Here is a 23,020-nt window from a genome sequence, read left to right as displayed (position 1 = left end):
TTCCTTTCTGATTCTGCTTTTTCCCCACCCAGGAGCACAAAGCACTCCTCTTCACTTTACTCATCAAAACCAGTTTTCAGTAAAGGATCTAATAAATGCATTGTTATTTAGTATATAGAGTACTTCATGTGTTGCTTCTCCTGGAGTTTTTTTTTTTTAATTTTAACTGAGGACAATAGAGGGAATTATGGAATTTCCAGCATCAAGTGTCAGTTTTAGCAGAGGTACTTTCCTAGTGTCCCAAAATCATATCCTATTAACAACTGACTGTTAAACCAGTGAAGTGATTATCTTTTGTCCTTTTTTTTCTCCCTAGCAATTGGGTAAATGGACTGAAACTTGACTGGTTAGAGAACATTATATATTTTTTGAATGCTTTCAGACAAGCTCTCATTTACTTCAGCTTCCGCAGTGTTGCTATGGTGTGTCAAAAATTAGTTCAACATCTCTAACAAGCATTTATCCAGTGCCTTCTTTAAACAATAAGACATGCTAGACAAATCAATTCTGGTCTGCTATGATAGTTCAGTGTTACAGAATCCAATCCAAGCTGTGGCATATAATTTGATATAAAATCTATTTGGAGTTGTGAATGATACTAGCAGATATCAAACAATAAAGGCTCCTGTGGACTTGTTTCCTTCTGGTATCTGATCTGCCATTAAAAAAAAGATCTCTAGACTGAGAAATGTGGCTTCTGTTTTTGCCTTCCCCAGATATTCTGTTGAGTCTGGGCATAATACACAATTTGCATCTTAGTTCCTTATCTATAAATTGAGGCTGCCAGCGCCTGTATAATATAAAATATTTCTGTATAATGTTATAAGTATAAAATTATACATAGAACTTCTTAATCTCAAAAATTGTAAAAATTATGAAGCATATTAGAATCTTTAGAAAGAACAATATGCTTTTACAATTCCATATTTTCTACTTCTTATCTCCACATTCTGTATTTTTTGGCTATAGTAATAACTGCTGTTTAGTGCCTTTTTTTAAAAAATGGAAAACATATATATCTTGATAGCTCTGTGAACTCATTGATATGGGCACTTCCTCCAAAAGTACAGATCAGAATCCATCTGTTCTTTCTTTTGCTCTATGAATCTTTTGCATGTCCTCCTGTAGAGCTTGAAGTAGGAGTACACAACATTCTGGAGCCCCTTTAGATTTCATAAAATGACTAATGGGAGGATATACCTTATACATTAGTTATCTTTTAGTCTTGTTCCATGACCGGCTCACTTCCTTTTCTGGTCATATGTGTCTCATGATGTCCTTCACTGGCAAAACTTCCAATCTAGTAATGACCACCGTCTACCACCAATGTAATTCCTCAAAACCAATCCTGCCTGCTCTATTTCTCATTTTCGCCTCTAGGTTCAATTATGGCTCTGTTATTCTTTGTGTCTGCCTTAGATACATACATTGATGAACCAGATCTATAAATTATGCAGATCAATGAACTCCCTATCATACTCTGAAGAGTATACATTCTTTATCCAATTGAATTTTCCTCTATAAACCTTATTAGAATGATTATGCATCTCATAATATTCTGGGGTCTGCTGCAATCAGCACAATGTTATCCCCAAACAGAAGTATCTAGAGAGCCTCATTGTTTAAAGGAACTCTGAACTGCACTCCAAGACTGCAGTAGACATCTTTGGCAAGTGTAAACTATCTGCCTGATTTATGCCTCACTTGATTCTGATAACTGGAGATCTTTAGATACAGTCATCTCTGTTCTATCTTGTATGATTCTTGAATGATTCTTACATGTTCATGGAACACATCTGGTAGTGTTGTTAATAAGCATAAATGCAGTGTGATCTTCTACAATTTGTGTCAATTGTGATTATAAAAAATATAGTTGGCTTTAGAATATTGTGGCAAAAGTCTTACCTGTTTTCTTATAAGGGATGGTCTTGATGGGAATAGATGATCATTTTATAGAGAGGAGAAAGTAGGCATACAGGTTGTCAGTAATTGGCAGACCTCTAGTTATCAATTTTTATTGCTCAACATTTTTTAAAAGTAATAATAGGATTCAAATAGTCTCCAGGTCATTGATATTCTCTCTTCTTTTAGATATTTGAAGGAAAAATTCAGCTTCTTTTACCATCTTTGGTCTTTAGTACCAATTTTCCTTCTTCATATGACATATTGAGGGCTCTGATGTCCAAATTTGGTAGTCCCACTGCCACTGATAAAGAGATTTTCATGACTGTAGTATTGGATTTCTACAATGATATATAAATAACTCTATGAAATATTTTACCCTAGACAAGGAACAGTAAATCTTTTCCCCCTAAATTAAATATGAGAACTCTTTTCAATCTAATGCACATTTGGTCTACTTCATAGACTTGTTCAGCTAGCTAAACACAGAACTAGGCAGACTAGAACAAACACTATTTAAAAGTAAAGGAAAAAGAGGAGTCTGGGAAGATGTTGGAGTAGGTCAGAAAATTTCAAACTTTCCAGATCTCCCTCCTAAACAAGACAAAATAACTCCTCAGGAAGAACAAAAACAAACAAGAGTAGGGCAGAAGAAGTATATTCCTGGGACAGCTGGAGAAGATCTGAAGAACATTACCAGGATATTAGTTTGGCTCGTGTGAAATGTAACGCTTCCAAGCTAGTTCCCACAAGCAGTGAGCCCCAGGACTAGCTGCACTGAGAAGTAGCCTTGCTTGTTTTCAGTGATTGGAGTGTTCATATCCTGGATAGCATGGGGCATCTGAGTCTGAGCAGGGGAGGATTGAGGAAACCTCTACTGATTAGGGATATCGAATCCAGCTCACACTCCTGGTGAGTGCAGGGCAGGAACACTGGTTGATGTGAACACTTGCAGGAGATCAGAGTTCTTAGTTTTAGGTTGGGGACAAATGAAGGAGGATCTGAGGCTAGAGGTACCTTTCCCCACACTTCTTCCTCAGCCCTTCCTACCCCACAGAGTAATGTCAAATGGTCACCTACCCAAAAAGAATTCAAAGAATTCTTGAAAAGACTTAAAATTAAATAAGAGATTGAGAAAAAAAACAATCCAAGAAAAACAAGATTATGAAAAGAAAGTCAACCAACTAGAAAAGGAAATCCAGCATCTTAAGAAAATGATTTCTTGAAAATTAGGGGCAAGATATAGCCTGTGAAGTTATATAAGATCAAAAAATAATAAAACAAAATATAAAGAATGAAAAAAAATAGAAGAGAATGTAAGATATCACCAAAAGGAAAACAACTAATCTGGAAAACAGATCAAGAAGACAAAACATAAGAATAATCAGGCAGTCTGAACACTATGATACAAAAAAAAAAAGTATCTTGATATGTTAAGGACCATGCCTAAGTGAAGGGGCAGGTCAATTCTCTGAGAGCCTCCACAGCCGTGAATCATTAACACTTGAAGGAGTTAGAAATCAGCCTTTACTGACACAGGTGTTGCTTGTGGATTGGGAATGAAATAAATTGGAGACAGAGGGAAGAGGAGAGAGGTTAGAGAACAGCAACATCCTCTCAGGCTCCTTGTATTATTATCATATTCTCACATGAAGAGATACATTCTACAGGTCTGAGTTAGGTCTCCAGCAGCCACTGGCAGGTTGCTCCCATATTGCAACATTGATATAATACAAGAAATAATTACAAAAAATTGTCCTGAATCACTAAAACAAGAGGAAAAGTACAACTAGGAAAAAACCACCAATCACTATCTGAAAGGGATCCTATGAAGAAAAAGTCTACAGGAACAAAATGGTCAAATTCTGAAGTTCCCAGGTCAAGGAGAAAATTATTATGAACAAGAAAAAAACAATATAAATACAGTGGAGCCACAATTAGAATCACACAAGATCTAGCAGCGCCCACATTAAAAGACCACAGGTCTTGGAACACTATATATAGAAGAACAGAACTGGGATTGTGGTTAAATATCTCATGACCAGAAAAGTTAGGCATAATTCTGAATGGAAAAAAATGAATATTCAATGGATTGCCAGACTTTCAGGATTTTGTTGCAAAAAGACCTGAACTTAACAGAAAGTTTGCCATACAAGATCTAATAGAAATGTAAGGTGAATCTCAAAGACTAATTACAAGGGACTCCATAAGGACAGCTTATGTTTTATACATAGAAATATAAATTGTATATTTGTATGTAAGATTTCTTTAGCAGTTTGAAAGAAAAATGGAGTAGAAATGGGGGCAAGTAGGTGGTGTGGTAAATAAAGTATCAGGCCTGGATTCAGGAAAACTCATTTTGGTGAGTTTAATTTTGGTTCAGATACTTAGTGGCTATGTGAAGCTTGGCAAGTTACTTCACCATGTGTGCCTCAGTCTAATAATTTGTAAAATGAGCTGGAGAAGGAAATAGCAAACCATCCCAGTATCTTTGCCAAGAAAACCCCAAATGACAACATGAAGAGTAGAATAGAGTTGAGAATGATGTGATTCTAAAAAGCAAAAAAAACTGTGTAGGATGGGGAAGAAGGCAGATGGTTCTGGAACTCTACTTTTATTAGGAATGGGTTAAAGAGGGAACACTATATATATATATATATATATATATATATATATATATATATATATATCTTGAAGGATATAAAAGTTCTAAACAAAAAAAATAAGGTTAGGGAGAGGGGATAACATAGGCGAAGAATTTTTAGAGGGAACTCTATTCACATCAGATCAGAGTTAAACAGAGTATAATACATACATTTAGAAGGGAATATAAGTCTTCAAAATTTATAAAGAAATAAAAGTGAAGGAATAGGATAAGAGGGGTTTAGATTAAGGGAACAGGATAAGGGTGGGGAGAGAGGATATGGGAGAGATCTTTGGAGGGGGAGTAGATTAAGTTATAGGAAGAGAAGGAAGCAGGTGGAAGTAAAGCAAAGGAATCAGGACAGATAGAAAACAAGAGATATACACAGATATAATGATAAAGATCAGGAATAGAATATTTTAGTTAAAAAATAAAGCAGGGGTAATAATTGTAATTTCAGACAAAGTTAAATTTAATCAAAAGAGAAAAATAGAATAACTACAATATATGTCAACCATATTAATCAATATTTATTTAGACCATTTAAAATAACTAAACAGTATAAGGTTGGAATATTGCTCTGATATTGGAAATGATAAGTTGGTAGAGTTAGAAAAATATCAAAAGACTTGTATTTAGGAAGGAAAATGACACCCACCTTCAGAGAAATAGAGGAGAAATAAGCATAATACAGTCTTATATAGATGTATACAAATATGTATGTGTGTGTATATATATATCTGTGCTTAATTATAGCCTGGGGGGGAGGAAGGGAAAGTAAAAAGTCAAAACTACACAGTATAGAACAAAAGAAAACTTACAAGGAAGAAAAGAAAAGATGGACAGCTCTAAACGTAGTGTGTAATTTTTTTTTATTATATAGATTTTCTTGAAATAGAAATTTATTGCTTTATAATTTGAATCCTCTCATGTTCTGCTATGTCCATGGTGATTTCTTTTGTATTTGTTTTAAATAAAGAAAAAGAATAAAAAAAGATAAAGGAAGGACCCAAATAAGTGCCAACTTGATAAAATGTCAGTTAATAAATGTACTTACTTAAGAAGTTAATTTTTTATCCAGTGACTAGCTTTATCTGATCTGTCATCATCCATCATTCAGAAATAAGTTGGCTTTGGCAGACTACTAATATCACCATAGAAAAAGTATCATCCATTCCAATGGGTTTCTTTCATAAGATCTATTTTTACTTATTTGGGCTTAAATACTTAAGCTAAATTTTAAAAATTAGATGACCACTTGGTTTACAGTGGCTTAAAATACAGAATTAAAAGGGACTGGTCAGAGATGAAGTCTAGCTAACAAAAACTTGTCTGGAATCCATTTGAAGAAAAACAAAAAACAAAAAGGTTAAAAAAAAAAGTTTGAAAAGGGAGAGAAGATTGCTTATATATATCTATCAATAGTCAGAAGAATAGGAATAGAGTCACCTGTTCACTATTGGGAGTTACTTGCTGATGTAGGAAAAGGCAAATAACTTCTAGTATCATTACCAAGAAAACCCCATATGGAGTCATGAAGCGTTAGACAGGTTTAAACAACTACTCCACAGGAGACAAAATTCAAGAATGGATCAGTACTCAAATCTATATGCTTCAATATTTATGCACAGGTGCATCAAATATGAATAACAAGATTTAATTGAGATCTTAAAAATTAAGTTTGACCTTACAAGTATTGTTGAATTTAATTATAACACTAAAAGGATAAATTTAAAAAATCAGGTGAAAGTGGTTTTTTTGAGAGTGTAGGGGTGGAGAATATTGTATATTGAGGATATATTGAGGAAATTCAGGAATGGAAGGTGGAAGCATAGACATAGTAGAGAACCTTTATGTGAGGATGGAGGAGAGGTGCAATGAAAACTAAGATTTTCTTTGGGTCATAACTATAGAGCACTTGAACAGAAGAGGAAATAGATGAAGAGTTTAGGGAAAAGATTTTAGGTATTATATAATAGTGATGAGAGATTTAAATTATCTGGAATCTGGAGTCTTAACCAAAAGCACAGCAACTCATTATTTTCTGACATGTTTTACTGACAATTTCATCATTTTAATTGTGGAAGACTGAGCCCCAAAAGGGAAATTCTAATGGAGATCTAATTCTCACCAATTGAACCAATTGCTGGACTAGAAATGAGGAGAACCTTGAGAAGAAAGCCATTCTATTTTAGAATTCCAGTTAGAGAAAGAAATTAAATGGAATATAATTTTAAGTATGGCTTAGAATTTATAATAGCAGATTTTAAAGAATTGGGAGAACCTCATGGCCACAAAAACTAAAATTCTATATGGGTTGTCAGCCTAAGAGGGATAGCAAAGTTCTTGGGAACAAAATTCTGAAAACAAAGAGAAATCGTACCAATGAAGAGGGAAAGGTGTTTTGTTTTTGTCTTTAAAGACTATGCATATAAGGCCCACCAACCAATTCTGGGTAGGTGTGGGGAAGAGGTATAAGAAAGTAAACTAAAGTAAAGTCTACAAAGACCAATTAACTTGATTTTGATTTCTGGCAGAAATTCTTAGATGAATTATTATTAAAAGGGGAAGGAAAGGGAATAAACATCTACATAGTATAGTAGAATAAACATCTACATAGTATAGTACCTACTGAGAGCCAGGGATTGTGCTAATATTATCTTTGCAAATATTCTCTAATTTAATCATCATAACAACTCTTTGAAGGAGGTACTTTTATCATCCCCATTTTACATTGTGGAAACTAAGGCAGACAGTGTTAAGTGACTTTCCCAGGATCACACAACCATTAAGTGGCAGGAAAAGAATATTTGGTAAAGATTTAGAAAAGCTAGTTATCACAATCAGCATGACTTTACCAAGAAAAGTTTAGCTTCAATTAGGTTTTTTGTTTTGTTCTTAGAAAATATCTAGACTAAGTGAATATATATATATATATATATATATTATTTATCTAGATTTTAGTTAAACATTTGACAGAAATTCTTTTGTTATGCCTTTGCCTTTGGCCAACATAGGTCTTAAGTGTACTAGACAATAGTACAGTTAGGTAGCATCAAAATTGATTGAATGTCTGTAACCAAAAGGTAGTCATTATTTTCCATAGAAAAGTGGAAATGCCCCCAGCATCTGTGCTTGGCTCTGCATTGTTCATCGTTTTTATCAGCATCTTCAGTGATTGCACGGATAGTATGCTTATCAGATTTCCCCTTTGTTAGGACATTGTTGGGAAGTATGATTCACATTGAATTACAAGAATTCAAATTCAGAAAGACCTCAACAGGCAAGCAAGATATTGGGGGAAATCCAAAGGCAGAATAAGATATGGATAAACATAAAGTCTTACAATTGGATTTAAAAGGTCAGCATTACAAATACAAGATGGAAGAGACACAGCCAGCTAGCACTCAGTCTACCAAAGAATAGGAAGCTTTTGCCCACATTCTACACACTTTAGATGAGTTAACAGTGTGATATAGCTGACAGGAATGTTGACGTGATTTTGGTCTTCAATTAAGAAAGGAATAGTTGCTAAGACTAGATAAGTAAGGCTGGTACATTTGCATTTTGGCCTGGTAAGAACAGATCTGGAGTGCTGGGTTCAATCCTGGGCACTGAAGAATGTTGGGAAGCTGAAAAGCTTCTGAGAGCAACCAATGTATGTAAGTGTGTAAAACTCTATCTATAGAGATATACATACAGTGTGTTCATTTTATATGTACATATATAAGAGCATATTATGTGTAATATGTACTATATGTTAAAATAAACAGCATATTGATAAAGTACATTAAGTTCATATAATATAAGAAAAAGTTGAAAAAACTCTAGGGATGGTGGCTCATAAAAGATTTAGGGAGGAGGACTTGATAACTCTCATCAAATGTTCCAAGACCTATTGTGGAAGAGAAGAAATACACTTATTTTCTTTAAGGTATTGGAGAAGTGGATAAAATTGTAGAAAAACGAATTAGTGGGTTCCCCCTCACAGGAGAACTTGTTGACTACACTATACACTCCGTGGATTCCTATTCATGGATCAGGTAGGTCTTTCAAATCTGAGACAATGTTTCTATGTTACAGGCACTTTTCTAAGTTATTTCACTTGGAATTCCAAGATAAGATACTTAGAAGATAATTCTTTAAATAAATTCAAGGTGTTTAGTTGAAATCAAATTTAAAGAACCCATTTTTTATCCCTGAGAAAACTGAAAGCTATCGTATTTTCTAGCATAGTGGGTCCACTTGGTTTTTTCCATGGAGCATAATCAAAAGATGAAAGTTAAGTAGGCCATGTGTTATTTTTATATTAAAATGTGAGTTATCTTTATATAACTTTGCCTACTGCTTATTCTGGCTGTACAGTATTTGACTACTTTTTCCAAGTTGAAATTAAAATCCTACCTCTTCTTTGAAGGTTTCTAATTCTTGCTTTCTCAATACATAGTTTATATAAAATAGGTGCTTAATAAATATTTGCTCAAATTTCTAGGCATTTCTTGTCACTGGGACATTATGACTGAGCTAGATTCCTATAACTGAAGCAGAGACACTGTAAAGGGTGGTAATGTTTAGAGCAAAATAAAGCATGAGAAGGATGCCAGAGGGCAACCTTTACTAGGCCAAAGTTTGCACAACTGTGTTTTAGAACTTAGAATAGACAGATGGTTGACATGTGGGTTGGATAGGGAACTGATATCCAAATAGTAACAGAAAGTGATATCATTGTGAATTGTAAGGGAAAAAAAGCCAACCCAGAACAAACCAAATAAAACAAACAACAAAATTAAACCAAGATAAAAATTACCATAGGCAATAATTTTAGGGAATCCATTCATATTCACAACTGTGGATTCCAAACAAACAGCTATTTTCTTACTGTAATTCTGGTTGATAAACATTCTAGCCTGCTTGGTGACTGACTAATGGAATCATTTTGTAGGTATTTATGTAATTAAAAAAATCAGCAGAAATGTATATTTTCTGTTGTTCTCCAGAGAAATTGTCACTTTATATTTTTCTTAATATAACATAATTAATATAACTGAATAAATTAAACAGAAGTCAATATTTTGATCACAATACAGGCTAAGAACCAGTATTATTTTTACAATTTAGAAATAATGAAAATCATTATTCTACCTGTGAAATGAATTAATTAATTTGAAAGTTGTGAAAATAACCTGTACACATGATTATTTTAGAAATTAAAGAAGCCAGAAAAGAAAAGTACAATGACTTCAGCAGAGCAACTAAGATTAACTGATTAATCTGCTCATTTATTTCATATTAATATGGTTGCATTATTTATTAATTTCTTCCCGATCCTATGGCCAAATCAGCATTACTACCCAAGCAGAAGCAGGCTGAGGAACCCAATTTTTTGTGTAGTCTTTTTATTCCTCATAAATAAAAATCCTTTGACTTTTCCAACTATTCAAGTGCAGTCGAATTTATTTTTAAAAAATAATATTGTAATAATATTATTTTGGATAACTGATTGCCTACAGAGTTGACCTGGGATTTTTTGCTCCTATAATTGTTAAATTACTTGAGGGTAAGAATTGGGGGAGTGTGCTTTATATTTCTTTTTTATTGTCTTTTTTTTAAAAAAGGTGTTTCTAAAAGCTTAAAGAGTACTTGAAGAAGAAACTGAAAAACAGAAAGATAATAATGACAGCTAGCATTTATGTGATGCTTTAAAATCTGAAAAACACTTTTTATGTTCCTATATCTTTACAATAACTCTGGGAAGTAAGTATTATCCCCATTTTACAGATGAGGAAAGTGGGGGCAAATATAATTAACTTGCCAAGGTCACACAGCTAGTAAATATCTAAGGCTGTATTTGAACTCACATTCACCTGACTCCACGTCCAATATTCTATCTACTATGCCACCTAAAAAATGAGGGGAAACCATAGCCTTTTTTATGAGCATTGTGGTCATTTTTAGTTTTTCTTTTTCATCAGACATAACAATGGGAAATAGGCAAAACGTCAGAAGAAACAAAACAAGGGTTTTGGCTTTCTGTTCATTTGTTTTTTAACGTCAATAATCAAGAGCTGGATTTTTTATCTTGGTATATGGACCTTGTTTCTGGCACTGAAATAGTGCATCTCTTCAAGTATATCTGCCACTCACTGAGGATAAATAAGATTTTAAAATTCTCAGTGAGATGCTAGCCCTGTATTGATCAGATTAATTGTATAATCACCCAAATTTGCAGTTTTACCTTTTGCTTGTGGTTTTTGGACATCTCTATAGACTGAAATAGAATATAAAGCACATCAAGCTGAGCATTCAGAAATAGCTGTAGATTTTCAAGATCACTGGTCCAGTCTATTTATTGGAAGACAGATTTACTTACATAGTTATGAGCTTTGAGAATTTAATTTATTTTATCCTTTCAGTGTTAAAAAAGTCAAACTATATTAATAACTAAAAGATTGGGGGAGGAGGGAAGGGAAGCAGAGCTCACACCCCTAGATGATAATTTGTCATCTTAAGATTTAGACTTAGAGAGCCCAATTCCCTCTTTTTACAGATGAAGAAACTGAAACACTTGATGAAGTTATATAACATGGACAATGTCACAAGACAAAGTGGTAGAACTGGGATCCAAATCCAGTGCACTACACTGTTATGGGGTGCCTGTAATCATTAGGGATCTCAAAATGCCCACTCGATCCCATATTTGTAACAGAGTCCTTTTACACACTTTAGGTATGTCAGGTCTCTGTAACTGTCAATATGTGGAAATATTCCCCAAAGCTCCAGACTATTTCTCTGTGGCCTATATATTCCTGTTGCCCTTCAGAAATTCTGGTATAGGACTACAATTCTTTAATTTACTTTAGCCATGTGATTTGAATTTTTCCAATGGACACAAATATATTTTGGGATATGGTCACACAGACTTTGTCTGTTAGTTATCAGTTCATTAACAATATATTAATTATCTAGGTTCTATAAATTGATCTCATTACTCTGTTTGAACAAGAAAATTTATGATTAGAAACTTAATGATTCATCCTTTTTAGTCTGTCAAATAAATTAGAAAAAGTATGCTAACTTACATATAAAAAAGATTACAAATATTTCTTAGAATGGTTTTGTATTTTGACAATTTCAAAGCCATTATTTAACATTTATTGAGCACCAACAATGCGCTAGGCGCTGTACAGAACATTAGACATAGTACCTGCCCAGATGGCTTACAATCTAATCTAAATACATGAATTGTTTTGCATGTTGCTGTGAATTTGGTGTTTGTGAAAATGAGGTACTAACTGCATTTGAACAGTGCAGGGAAAAGCTTAGAGAAAACCTTTCTATAGGTTTCTCTACAAATCTTAACATTGTTGCATGATATCTCTGCTGCCTCTTATTTCCAATTCTTTCAAAACCTGCCTTGTAATTTTTTCAAATTCTTTTATTTATGAGATGGAAAAATGTCAATAAAGACAAAATGAATTAAACTTGAATATTTTGGTTTGGTGTTTCTAGAAATGCCACCATTGTCTTTCATTCTTAGTGAAGATTATCCCTCCTCTGACACCAGTCTTAAAACTCTAGTATTCTTATGTCTCCCATCTAGAAAAACCCCCTTTTAGGAAATTGAGGTACATTTTTGTCACCATTCTAAGGATTGCAGCTCTTATGCTGAAATTTCAGTTATAGGCCAGCAATTCTAAAAGGTACATTTGAAATCAGTAGACTTCCAGTCTTTGAAATTATCATGTGTAAGAGGATCACTATGTTGACTATATACTAATTTTGACCATAACCCAATAATAATATAGCATATCATATGCTACATTTACTTCTATCTCCATAAAATAGCAACAACCATCACCAAAAAACTCAATCCAGCAGTAAAAATCTATTTCCTTAAAATACTTGTAACATGTCTAATTAATAAACATTTCATAGTTGTAGAACTTTAGAGCTAGAAGGAATTATTTTTTTCTTTTTTGGTGAAGCAGTCAGAGTTAAGTGACTTGCTCAGAGCTAATGTCAAGTGTCTGAGGCTGATTTTGAATTCAGATCTTCCTGACTCCAAGATCAGCTCTCTAACACCTAGCTAGTTCCCATACAGGGAACTTGGAAAAAGTATCTAGTCCAATGCTTCCATTTTATAGACAAGAAAACTGAGGTCAAAGACAGTTTTAATGCTAAAGTCAGATGCTAATACTATTATATTTGTTAGATTAAAAGAGTAAGCTATGTGTAAGCTACTTTATGGAAACTGAACATAAAAGAAATTTTCTGGGCTAAAAGCAAGTTTTCTATTACTTTTTGTGCCCTATCAGAGCAAGCTTTATGATGAAAACATGTTGTCTGTGTCTACTTTGCTCTTCCTTTGAAATCACACGTGACTATTTAATTTTTTCAAGAATTTCACTCAGGTTACAAAAATGCGAACACTGAAGTATAACCAAATAAGTATAACAAGATATTTTGAGAAAATGATATTCCAATCTTAATATTTTTCTTATTCTTATTTTGTTATTTTACTTCCTAATTAAAATAAACATTTTTCTAATGCCTTTTCCCCCTGACATGTTCATGAATGATATCTTGGAAATTCAAGTCATTTCCTTTTATTTCAAATGCACCGAGTCAAGTATGCAATAAAACAAAGACAGGCCCACTTCCTTTTTCTTTTTCCATAATCCATGCCATTTTGGCAAAAGAGATTAATGGGTAAAATGATATGCTTTGACCTGAAAAAATAGTCTGTATTCGTATTTTCCAAACTGGGAAGAACCCCTGCTAGTTTTCCCAATTATTATCTTAACAACCTTAGGGTACAACACAACCTCCCAAATTCCTTACGTTGCAAACATAAAAAAGCAAATATAATAAGAGTGTTAATTGCTACATATGTTCATTAATATGAATGAGTTGCTTGAAAGACTAGGTAACAGATGCAGACAAAACAAAATAAGGATCCTCTGTGTCTCTTGCTTATATCTTTGATTAGCTATTTATGTAGGGGGAAAAAAATCCGTTTACTTAGCTTTCCTTTTTCTGGAATCTCTACTGAAAATTTAATCAGTGAATGACAATTAAGTGACTACTTAGTCTCTTCAGAATGTACAGCATAGCAAAACTTGTGATTTAATTAAGAATTTTATGTTAATATGGGGAATAATTAAGCCATTAGTAGAGTTTAGCAAAGAGGTTCAAAAACACAGCTGCCACACTCTAACCATGTCAAGGATGGTACAATTTATTTGGACAGTTACATCAAGAAAGACCCAAACTTGGTGAAATTCTAAAGACCAATGACCTTCATAAAGTGAGATGTCTGAGAGTAAGACTGTTTATAAGGGCACATGTGTACAGTAATACTGAATCGTTTTTACAGTTATGCCTTCATCTGAAAGCAAACTTCCTGCTGACCAATTTTTGTTTTATGTGCAACAGGCTCAATTTTCCCACATTGGTGCTTCTCTTCATGCCAGGACTCCTTTTATTTACAGAGTCCCTGAGGAGGCTAAAATGTTTTTCCTACTATTGAACATAGTTTATGGAATTCTTCCTCAGTTGCTGGCTTATCGATGTGTCTACAAACCAGAGTTTTTCATGAAAACAAACACAGATGAAAAAGAGGAATAAAAATCACTTCATATATATTTTTTTGTATCTAGGTTATTTGCTTTTGTAATAACTGTAATACTGATCTAAGATCTCTTTCAAAGTGTATTATTTGAATAAAGATTATTATTCTACACTGTATGTATAAATTGTACTATGACTTTTGAAGATAAATTTGTTCTTTTTTGAAAAGGGAAAACTAATTTGTCTAGAAAAAATGTTTAAACTGAGAGTTTAAAAAATGTTTTCTAAATTATTTGTGAATAAACTTTTGGCATTTCCTATTACTCAGTGATTATATTATTTCATTATTTTATTTGCACAAATGCAATTATTGAAATGTCAACAATTACAAGTAGTATGAAACTGAACCCACGTTGAACTGCATTGAAGCATAAAAATAAAACTACATTGGAACAAAAGTTATCTGTATACATTTATCACTGATGAAAGAGTCTTCTCATACAAACACAGATTTTTTTTGGGGGGGGGTTAGTAATCAACTTTGTATTTTCTAATACAATCTCAATGTGAAATATAAACCATTTTCTTTTAGAAATGTTGCTTTAAATAGTATTTTTTTCAGTTATAGGGAGACTACTCCTTCTAGAGCTTTTGTTAATTTTTTTTTTTTTTTGGAAAAATGATCCCCAGAAAAAGGCTGTTACATTTTTTCTCATTGGGTGTCTACATTTACATTTGTAATGAAAAGTTCTATTGTATTTCAATGTATATTTGTAATTGAAATAAACTGTTTTGACCTATTTTGTGAAAAAAAAATTCTTAAATTTTTATTGTAAACATTTCATATATTTCTGCCAAATATGGTTCTCTTGTTCATAGTACTCACTTTTGTTTCTTTTAAAATTTCTTAAGTTTGATTTCTGATTACAATTATGATCCATAACACATGTTTCAGTGTGAGCATTTCTTAAAAAGAAGTGATATTTTGATGGATTTTAATTTTTTAATAAACCTTAAAAATGGGAAGTGATAAAGAGCTCTCCTTACCTATTTCCTCTGAACTTTTTCCTGTTTTCTATTCCTAAAGTGTATATGTAAACCTTATGAAAAAGTCCAATTTTTTATTAATGAGAAAAAGTATTTAGACCAAAATACGGTAAAGAATCTTCATTTGAGTGTCTGGTTAATTATTACATCATACCTCCTAGTCCCCACCATCACTACAGTGTTCCTGATTTATCATTGATATTTTTCCTTCCATTAATTCTCTTCTTTATATAATTACCCTCCTCGCTCTCTAGATCCACCCCACTATCTCTTAAATATGGTAAGAAAACCAAAAGAAAAGAAGAGCCAAGCAGAACACATGGATAGTGACAGATATTTGAAACTAAGAGTGCATTTGCTGTGGTAATATCTTACACATGCAGGTCATGCATCCATTTTTTTCAGTATTTTCAAAACTAGTTTGAATATGTTTTAAGTAAATTAATAATCCTATTACCCAGAAAACGTACAAAAAACCTCACCTGCACTTAATTCTATTGTCAACTTCTTGTTAACAATATTTTGTTTTAATACTTGAGTTACATTAATACCCCACATTATTACATGTATGAAGCCAAATGACACTAGCTTAGTTGCTTACAACCTCAAATCTTACTCCCAATACACATTCCAATAAATTTATTCTGTAAAAACAATACATTTTTTTTTGTTTTTGATTTTTTTTTTTACAGTAAACTTTTCAACTACAAACCTTGAATACGCGAAAGATGTTCCAAGGACAAGCATAACAAGGATTGAAAAACCAAACTGACTAAATATGTTTTCACAATATTAGCTGGCATAAAAATAAATAAAATTTTCTATTATCACAATTGCAACAATAATGTACACATAATGGTTCTGGAATGATTACTTACTAGTCTAGCTCTATTTCCAAAAGAAAGAGAAGAATAAGTTCTTTTTTTTTTTTTTAAGCCTTTCAGTATTTTAAAGTCAGTGATTTGTTTTGGTTTCCCATAGGGCTGCTGTATCATAAATAGGCTTAAAAATGAAAGGTACATGATACATAAGTAATTAGTTCAAGTCATATTGGTATTGGAAAAAAAAAGTCCTTGTCTTAATCTAAAGGAACACAAAAGACTTTTACTAACATCACATAGAGAAACTAAGTGAATTTGTGTATATAACAACGTAATTTTTTTTTTGAGAAATATTAGCTTTTAGCTAGCTATTTCTATTAAGGAATAGGTATTTTACAACATTATTGAATATTCTGCACATGGCATGAATCAAGAACAATTTTGCTTTCATTTTCAATCAATCAACAAACAAGGAATGATCTTGTGATAATTTAAAATTCTCTCTCTAGCAATCAATCCCCAAATTTCATCATGAAGGGAAATATTATTCCTAAACTTTATATTGTTAGGCTCTTTTGTAAAAATGCTGATTTGGATTTAATTTAGTGGTGGGAGAAGGTGGGGTAGAAGTGAGAGGAGGATGATAAGAACTGCCCTTTCTATGGTAAAATATCCAGATGTACAACTTGGTGTAAAAATCTTCATCATCATCATCATCATCATCAGTCCATGGTTAAGGGCAACTTCATGCAGCCAAATGAGAAATTTAATCGATAACCCTTAGAAAAGACTAAAATGTCTTATTTTTTTTTTTTTTTTTTTGCAAACACAACAGAGAGGAATGTGAATAATGTGCATACAAACTGGGACTATTGATGGTAACAATGAGTATGTGTTGATTCATATCAAACCCGAGACAATCAAACATGTAACCTTCTTGTGGTTTCCCTTATTATTCAGTATTCATTATGTTGGTTAAGTCTGTAAAAAAGAAGAAAACGTACCATTAGGTGGCTATAAGAGTTGAATTTGTTATGATACAAAAGTGAGATTTTTAAATACTGTATTTAAGCCTGATCTTTTAGATTTTGTTTATACTCAATATTGTAATATTCACAAACACTGAGGAAACAGCTTGTGAGGAGTATCTTCCTGTATATGTCTAGATAAAGATAGATACATACACAAATACATATCTATTTGTACATAAACATAGATCAGTACAAGTTAAAGAATACATTAAAAAACATTAGGAAGGTCTCTCTAAGGGAAAACTTTTGTAATAAAAAACTACAATTTAGATGAGTGGAACTAAGCTTTTTAAGGGCAAAATGTTTTGATTTTTGTCTTTCTATTCCCAGTGTCTCATTCAAAACAGATAATACAGGATAATTGAAATGTACAGAATTCAATGAAGGTAATTAAAATCCTGAAATTTTCTAATTATTTATTGGCCTTTACAGTAAACAAAAAATGACATTCTCTGATACAAAATCATTCTAGGATAATTAGTGTCAACAAGAAAGGTGAGATACTGAAAATGGTCATTTAAAAACAAACAAGGCTTTATAAAGCACTTACTATGTATCAAATCCTGCTAAGCATTGGATACAAAAAACTACAAAAAGTCCCTGTCCTCGAAGAAGTTTACATTCTAACCAGGGAGACAGTAAGTAAATAACTAGGAGCATACAAGATAGATCAGTTAGATAAATAGATATATTTACAGACATCCAAACAGACAGCCAGAAAGAAGTATACATATGTTTATGTATATACCATATATGCATATGTATGTACACACATTTAAGTATGTGTATATATATGTATATTTATATACACAGATGCCTACAAAAACATATATATAGAGAGAATGAAAGGTAATCTGAGAGGGCTAAAATTGGGAGGGACCATTAAAAGCCTCCTACAAAAGATGGGATTTTAACTGAGGCTGAAAGGAAGTCAGGGCAACTACAAGGTGAAGATGCATTCAATGTAATGCTCAAAGTCATGGAGGCTGGAGATGATGTCATGTTCAAGGAACTGTAAATAGGTCTATACTGCTGGATTAAAGAGTACATGAAGGAGGCAAAAGATAAGAAGAAGGGAAAGGCAGGAAGGGGTGAGCCAGTGAGTGCCTCCATGCTAGTGGCTGTGGAAGTGGAAACAGAAGAACACATGTAAGAAACGTCAAGATAGAAACATCAAGATTTGGTAATGGTCTGATGTGGGAGGTGTGGGAGAAGGAGTTGAAGATAATACTGGATGTGCAAGCTGAGGTGATGGAGGACAGTAGTATCTTCCACAGTAATAGTAAAGTTTGAAAGAGAAGAAGATTCTGTGAGAAAGATAATGAATTGAAGAATATACACATTATTCTTGACAATCACTAAAACTTGTAACATGTAGTTTTGAGAAACAGGAGAAAAAAAGTTGAAATTATAGAAATGTAAACATTTTGCTCTTCAAAATACAGTTAATAAAGAATTTGGGAGGGCGAATGCAGAAATTCACAATATAAACTTTTAAAGAACTGACAAGAAATTTAGAAATCACCTTTTTATAAGAGAAATACATTTCTCTTCGTTTTCCTTTTTTGCAGAGTTAATAATGTTCATTCATGCCATTTTACTAAAATCAGAATAATTTCCCAATATAATCCTCCTTAACTGTATCAGGATATTAGAAGTTTATTTTGAGAGAGTTTATATTTCCCCCAGATGAATACTTTTCCATCATTAGTAGAAATAGGCTCCCCCTATGGCTGTTTTCACATGAAAAATAGGGGAGTTTAGGCAGTTAGGTGGGTAATTCAATTTCTAAAGCCTTTTTGCCAAAGCTTGCTTCAGCTCTTCATTACATAAAATACATATAGCTGCAGCCTATGAAATTTCTCCATTTGAAAATAACCTTAGTAATAGGGGGAAAAAGTTATGAAATTTTCTTTCCTCTTAGGGTCACAGAGAGTGCATCTCCTAACTCCCTTTCATCTACATTCATGGGGGGAAAGTATCAAATAATAGCCACAGGGTAGCTAGATGATGTAATGGATAGAGCATCAGCCTTGGTATCAAGGAGACCTAAATTCAAATCAAAAACTTAACTAACACTTACTAGCTGTGTGACTCTGGGCAAGTCACTTAATCCCGAATGCCTCTCTAAAGAAAAAAAAAATAGTACTCACATTCTGTAATTTTTCCTAATACACACAACTACTTGTTTATTAATAAATAAAAATACTAGAGATAAGATTAGGCTTAAAGGTACTTTGGAGGCTTTGTCTTTGGGAGAATATAATTTTTTTTCCTTTAAGGAAAGATGTATATGTGTGTATGTGTGTGTGTGTGCATACATAATTACCCCCCATATATATATATATATATATATATATATATATATATGTAAAGATATGCACACACACACATATATATATATATATATATATACATTCATTACAATAATTGCATTGCTATGGTAAAAAAAAATATATATATCACTTGGTGGTTAGGGTACTAGTAATAGACCTTTCCCAAAACCTTATCTAGTCTGGTTCTTGGAAAGCTGGCAGGCTCTATCATCAGTGCTCTCTTTGAAACCCTTCTGGAACAGCAGAACCCAGAAGCTGGGCTCTGCTGGCATAACCTCCCAGACCCCAGGACCACTTCCATGGCATGATAAAGCACTGGTGAGTAGGACTTAAGATAATTACAAATTTTTAACCAACCAATTTAATGTTCAGTCATCTTATTAAATAATAACTTTGGTGAAAACAACAACATATATAGATACAGATAGGGAAAAAAAACTAAATTGTCATTTAAATTTTTAATTGAACTAATGGAAATCCTTGGGATCATATCATCCTATAGCATTCTAAGGAAATATTACTATTCAATATAAAATGTCAACAGTAGTAGTCTTTTCAACTTCAGTACTGCATTTGTCCATGAGAAGCTCAACTTTATATAGCATTCTATTTGGGGTCATGAAGACCTAAATTTGTCTCAGACATTTAAAAGTTGTATGATCCTGAGTAAGTCACTTAACAGCCCTAGGTCTCAGTTTATTAATCTCTAAAATGAGGAGATTGAACTCAATGATCCGTTCTAAAGAGACAGTCTGAATTTATCAGATTACTCAATAAACTCCAGAGAATCTCTTTTTAATCTGAGATTGAATATAAAAATTCTCTGATTTGTGTTCAAAACCCTTTATATAATGTCTCCCTTCCCTACTTTTCCAGTCTTCTTATACCTTAACCTCTCCTTCATCCCCAACTCTTCCATCCAGTTAAGGTAGCCTTTTTGTTGTTACTTGAACAAGACTCCATCTCCCAATACCAATCATTTTCCTTAGTTGTACTTTATGTATGGAATTTTCTCCCCCCTTATTTCTGCCTCCAGGTTTTCCTGGATTTTTTCAAATCCTAGTTCTAAAAAAATCCTTTTTTAATCCCCTTTTAGTTGACTTCATTGTTTTATTTATTTCCCATTTATCCTGTACATAGCTTGTTTTTTGTGTCACTTTCCTAGTAGACTATGAGTTCCCTGAGAGCAGGGACTGTGTTTTACCTTTCTTTATATTCCCAGAGTTTAATGTACTGTGTCTGGCACACAGTAGCTGTTTAATAAATATTTATTGAATTAAACTGGACTTCCACCTCTAAATTTATGAACTATGATCTTATATGATTACCAAAATATTATGAACAAATGGAGGTTTTATATATTTTAAAATCTAATGTTTGAAAGTATGGTTAAGTAAGGATTTACTTGTGTGTTACCATCACTCTATCATCTGCAATAAATGAAGCTAATTAAAAATACATGGGGATCTCAGTCTGATCATGAAAATGTAAACTATATGATATTTTATTTATATATATAAATTTCACATACAGAAAACAAAATAATACATGATGGGCACTCAGAAGTAAGTTAAATAAAAACTGCCATTCAAAACAAGTTTATTTTATACTTCTATATGTCAATGGAATTGTGATTTACATATTCCTTCCTCTACTGCAAGTCATAATAATGGATAATATTTATATAGCACCTACTATGTGCCAGGCACTATGCTAAGAACTATATAAATATTTCATTTGATCTCTCTCTCTCACACAACCCTGAGAATTTGGTGCTATTAGGATCCTTATTTTTATACATAAGGAAACTCAGAATCTTGATTTCAAGACCAGTGCTTTATCCACTGTGCCATCTAACTGCCCATTAGTGTTAATATGAAAAAAATTCCTTCCAGCTCTAAATATACAATCTTATGATCTTATAGATATGCTCCAGTTCTTCAATTTCTTTCCTAAAATTCAGCATCCAGAACTCCAGAGCTCCAGATGTGGTCTGATCAGTGTAGAGTATTCAATAGGCTAACACTTCCAACTATATGTCATCATCTGAGCAATATGTATTCATCACCCATTTGGTTTTTCCTATGTAGGTTGCTGAGCCATTCTCTTTTGAGTGCCATGGATCCCATCCAGGAGGCCCTCTAGTTTTTTCTCTGACTTTTTGCAATCAACAACAACACCATCTGCATGCAAGAACATGTGGAAGACCTTAGCATCTATAAACAATCCCTCTTTCATTTGCATTTTTGGCAGGATCTTTCTTGAAAACAAGATAAATCTATATACCTGGCAACTACAGGTGTCTGTTTTATGTCTCACTTGAAATAATAATCAGAGGATTATTGAACACATTTATCTTTGTGGTTAAATCCAGTAAGGATTATTTTATGATCTTAATATACACTGAGGAGAATCCTGTTAAAGTCTATGTTATTTTATTCTGCCAAGTGAAAGAGGAGACATTTTGCCTCAATTGCTTCCTAACCTTTATGTCTGAATGGGTCTACCCTCAGTCAAACTGAGACTTGTTGAATGTCTCCCAGTGTATTCAAGGCCATCTCTAGTCATCTGGATTTATATCTGGCCATTGAACCCAGATGCCTCTGGAGGGAAAAGTGAGGCAGGTGACCTTGCACAGCCCTTCCTCAACTAAATCCAATTCACTTGCATGCCATGGCAACCCCTCCCTGATATCATGGTCCTCTTTGAGAAAGAAGGACAAACAACAACATGTTGTTATTTTTTGTTATCACTAACAGTAAGGTAGAGCAATGACAGCTATGTGACATAGTGGATAGAATGCCAGACTTGGAGCCAGGAAAACCTGGCTTAAGTACTTACTAGCTGTGTGACCCTAGGCAAGTTCCTTTACCTTGTGTGCCTAAGTTTCCTCATCTGTAAAATGAGCTTTGCCAAGAAAACCCTAAAAGGGGACATAAGGAATCAAGACACAACTGAAAACCAAACAAAGCTTATCTTTTATTTTCTACTAGATTATCTTTTAATTTTCAGTCAATTATATGTTTGTGAAGTAATGATGTAGAAAGTTATCTGTAGCAGTTTTCCTGATTCCTTCTTTTTTTGTATCACACACATACACAATATACACATTGAATATTCACATTAAAAAGTTTATAGAGGTGAAAATGCAGGCCTATGGGATGATAACCACTAATGTCTTCTCAGGTGCCTGCTTGGAATAATAATAACATTTGAGATTTTTTCATATTCTTTGGGAATCTCTTACAAAAGATAACCCAAAGATATATTTTTGAAACCTTTTTAAAAAAAGATCCTTGTGTGGCTCTGAAATTACAACATCACTTCTATATGTAGGATTCATTCAAATGCAATTGTAATAATGATAAAATGATAGAAAAAATATTAACAGATATGTTTCATTTTGCATCTCTTTGTTGGACCAAAAAAAAAAGTTAGAAAGAAAGAAAAAGAAGCCTTCTTTTCAAACTTAATACAGATTGTACTTCCTTAGGGAAACTTTTCCTGATCTCCCTAGTTTTTAGTACTTTCTTCTTTCAGTTTTACCAAAAAATAAATAAATAAAAGAAATAAAGATAAAAAAGTTTGCTAGATGATCTGTTTTTGCTGAGCCTCTTTGTAAGTTTGTTTCCTTGTAACAGCTTCACATTGTTTTGTGATGACCTCTTC

At 32.9% G+C, this 23,020-nt stretch overlaps 2 protein-coding genes across 5 annotated transcripts in view; one reads left to right on the top strand and one right to left on the bottom strand.

The window, feature by feature from the left end:
- TM6SF1 (transmembrane 6 superfamily member 1) overlaps positions 1-14,561 on the top strand; it is a 41,736-nt gene extending 27,175 nt beyond the window's left edge. For both annotated transcript variants that reach the window (XM_003755455.4, XM_023496541.2), the window contains one exon: positions 13,982-14,561. In XM_003755455.4, coding sequence (XP_003755503.2) covers positions 13,982-14,173 — 192 coding nt within the window. In that variant the 3' untranslated portion in view covers positions 14,174-14,561. The remainder of the gene's footprint in view (positions 1-13,981) is intronic.
- Positions 1-23,020, bottom strand: part of HDGFL3 (HDGF like 3) — a 141,181-nt gene that overhangs the window by 38,145 nt on the left and 80,016 nt on the right. Inside the window, exon 6 of one of the 3 annotated variants that reach the window (XM_031955678.1) lies at positions 34-2,206. The exons of 1 other annotated variant lie outside the window; for it this stretch is intronic. In XM_031955678.1, the coding sequence (XP_031811538.1) occupies positions 2,135-2,206 (72 nt within the window). In that variant the 3' untranslated portion in view covers positions 34-2,134. Of the gene's footprint in view, positions 1-33; positions 2,207-14,755; positions 16,966-23,020 lie in introns of those variants that run through there. One more of the 3 variants, XM_003755456.4, reaches the window with a different exon arrangement.

This window comes from Sarcophilus harrisii, chromosome 2 (assembly GCF_902635505.1).
Source record: "Sarcophilus harrisii chromosome 2, mSarHar1.11, whole genome shotgun sequence".
Taxonomy (NCBI): Eukaryota; Metazoa; Chordata; class Mammalia; order Dasyuromorphia; family Dasyuridae; genus Sarcophilus; species Sarcophilus harrisii.
The sequence above is the reverse complement of the archived record's forward strand: the minus strand, read 5'-3'. Positions and strand labels throughout refer to the sequence as shown.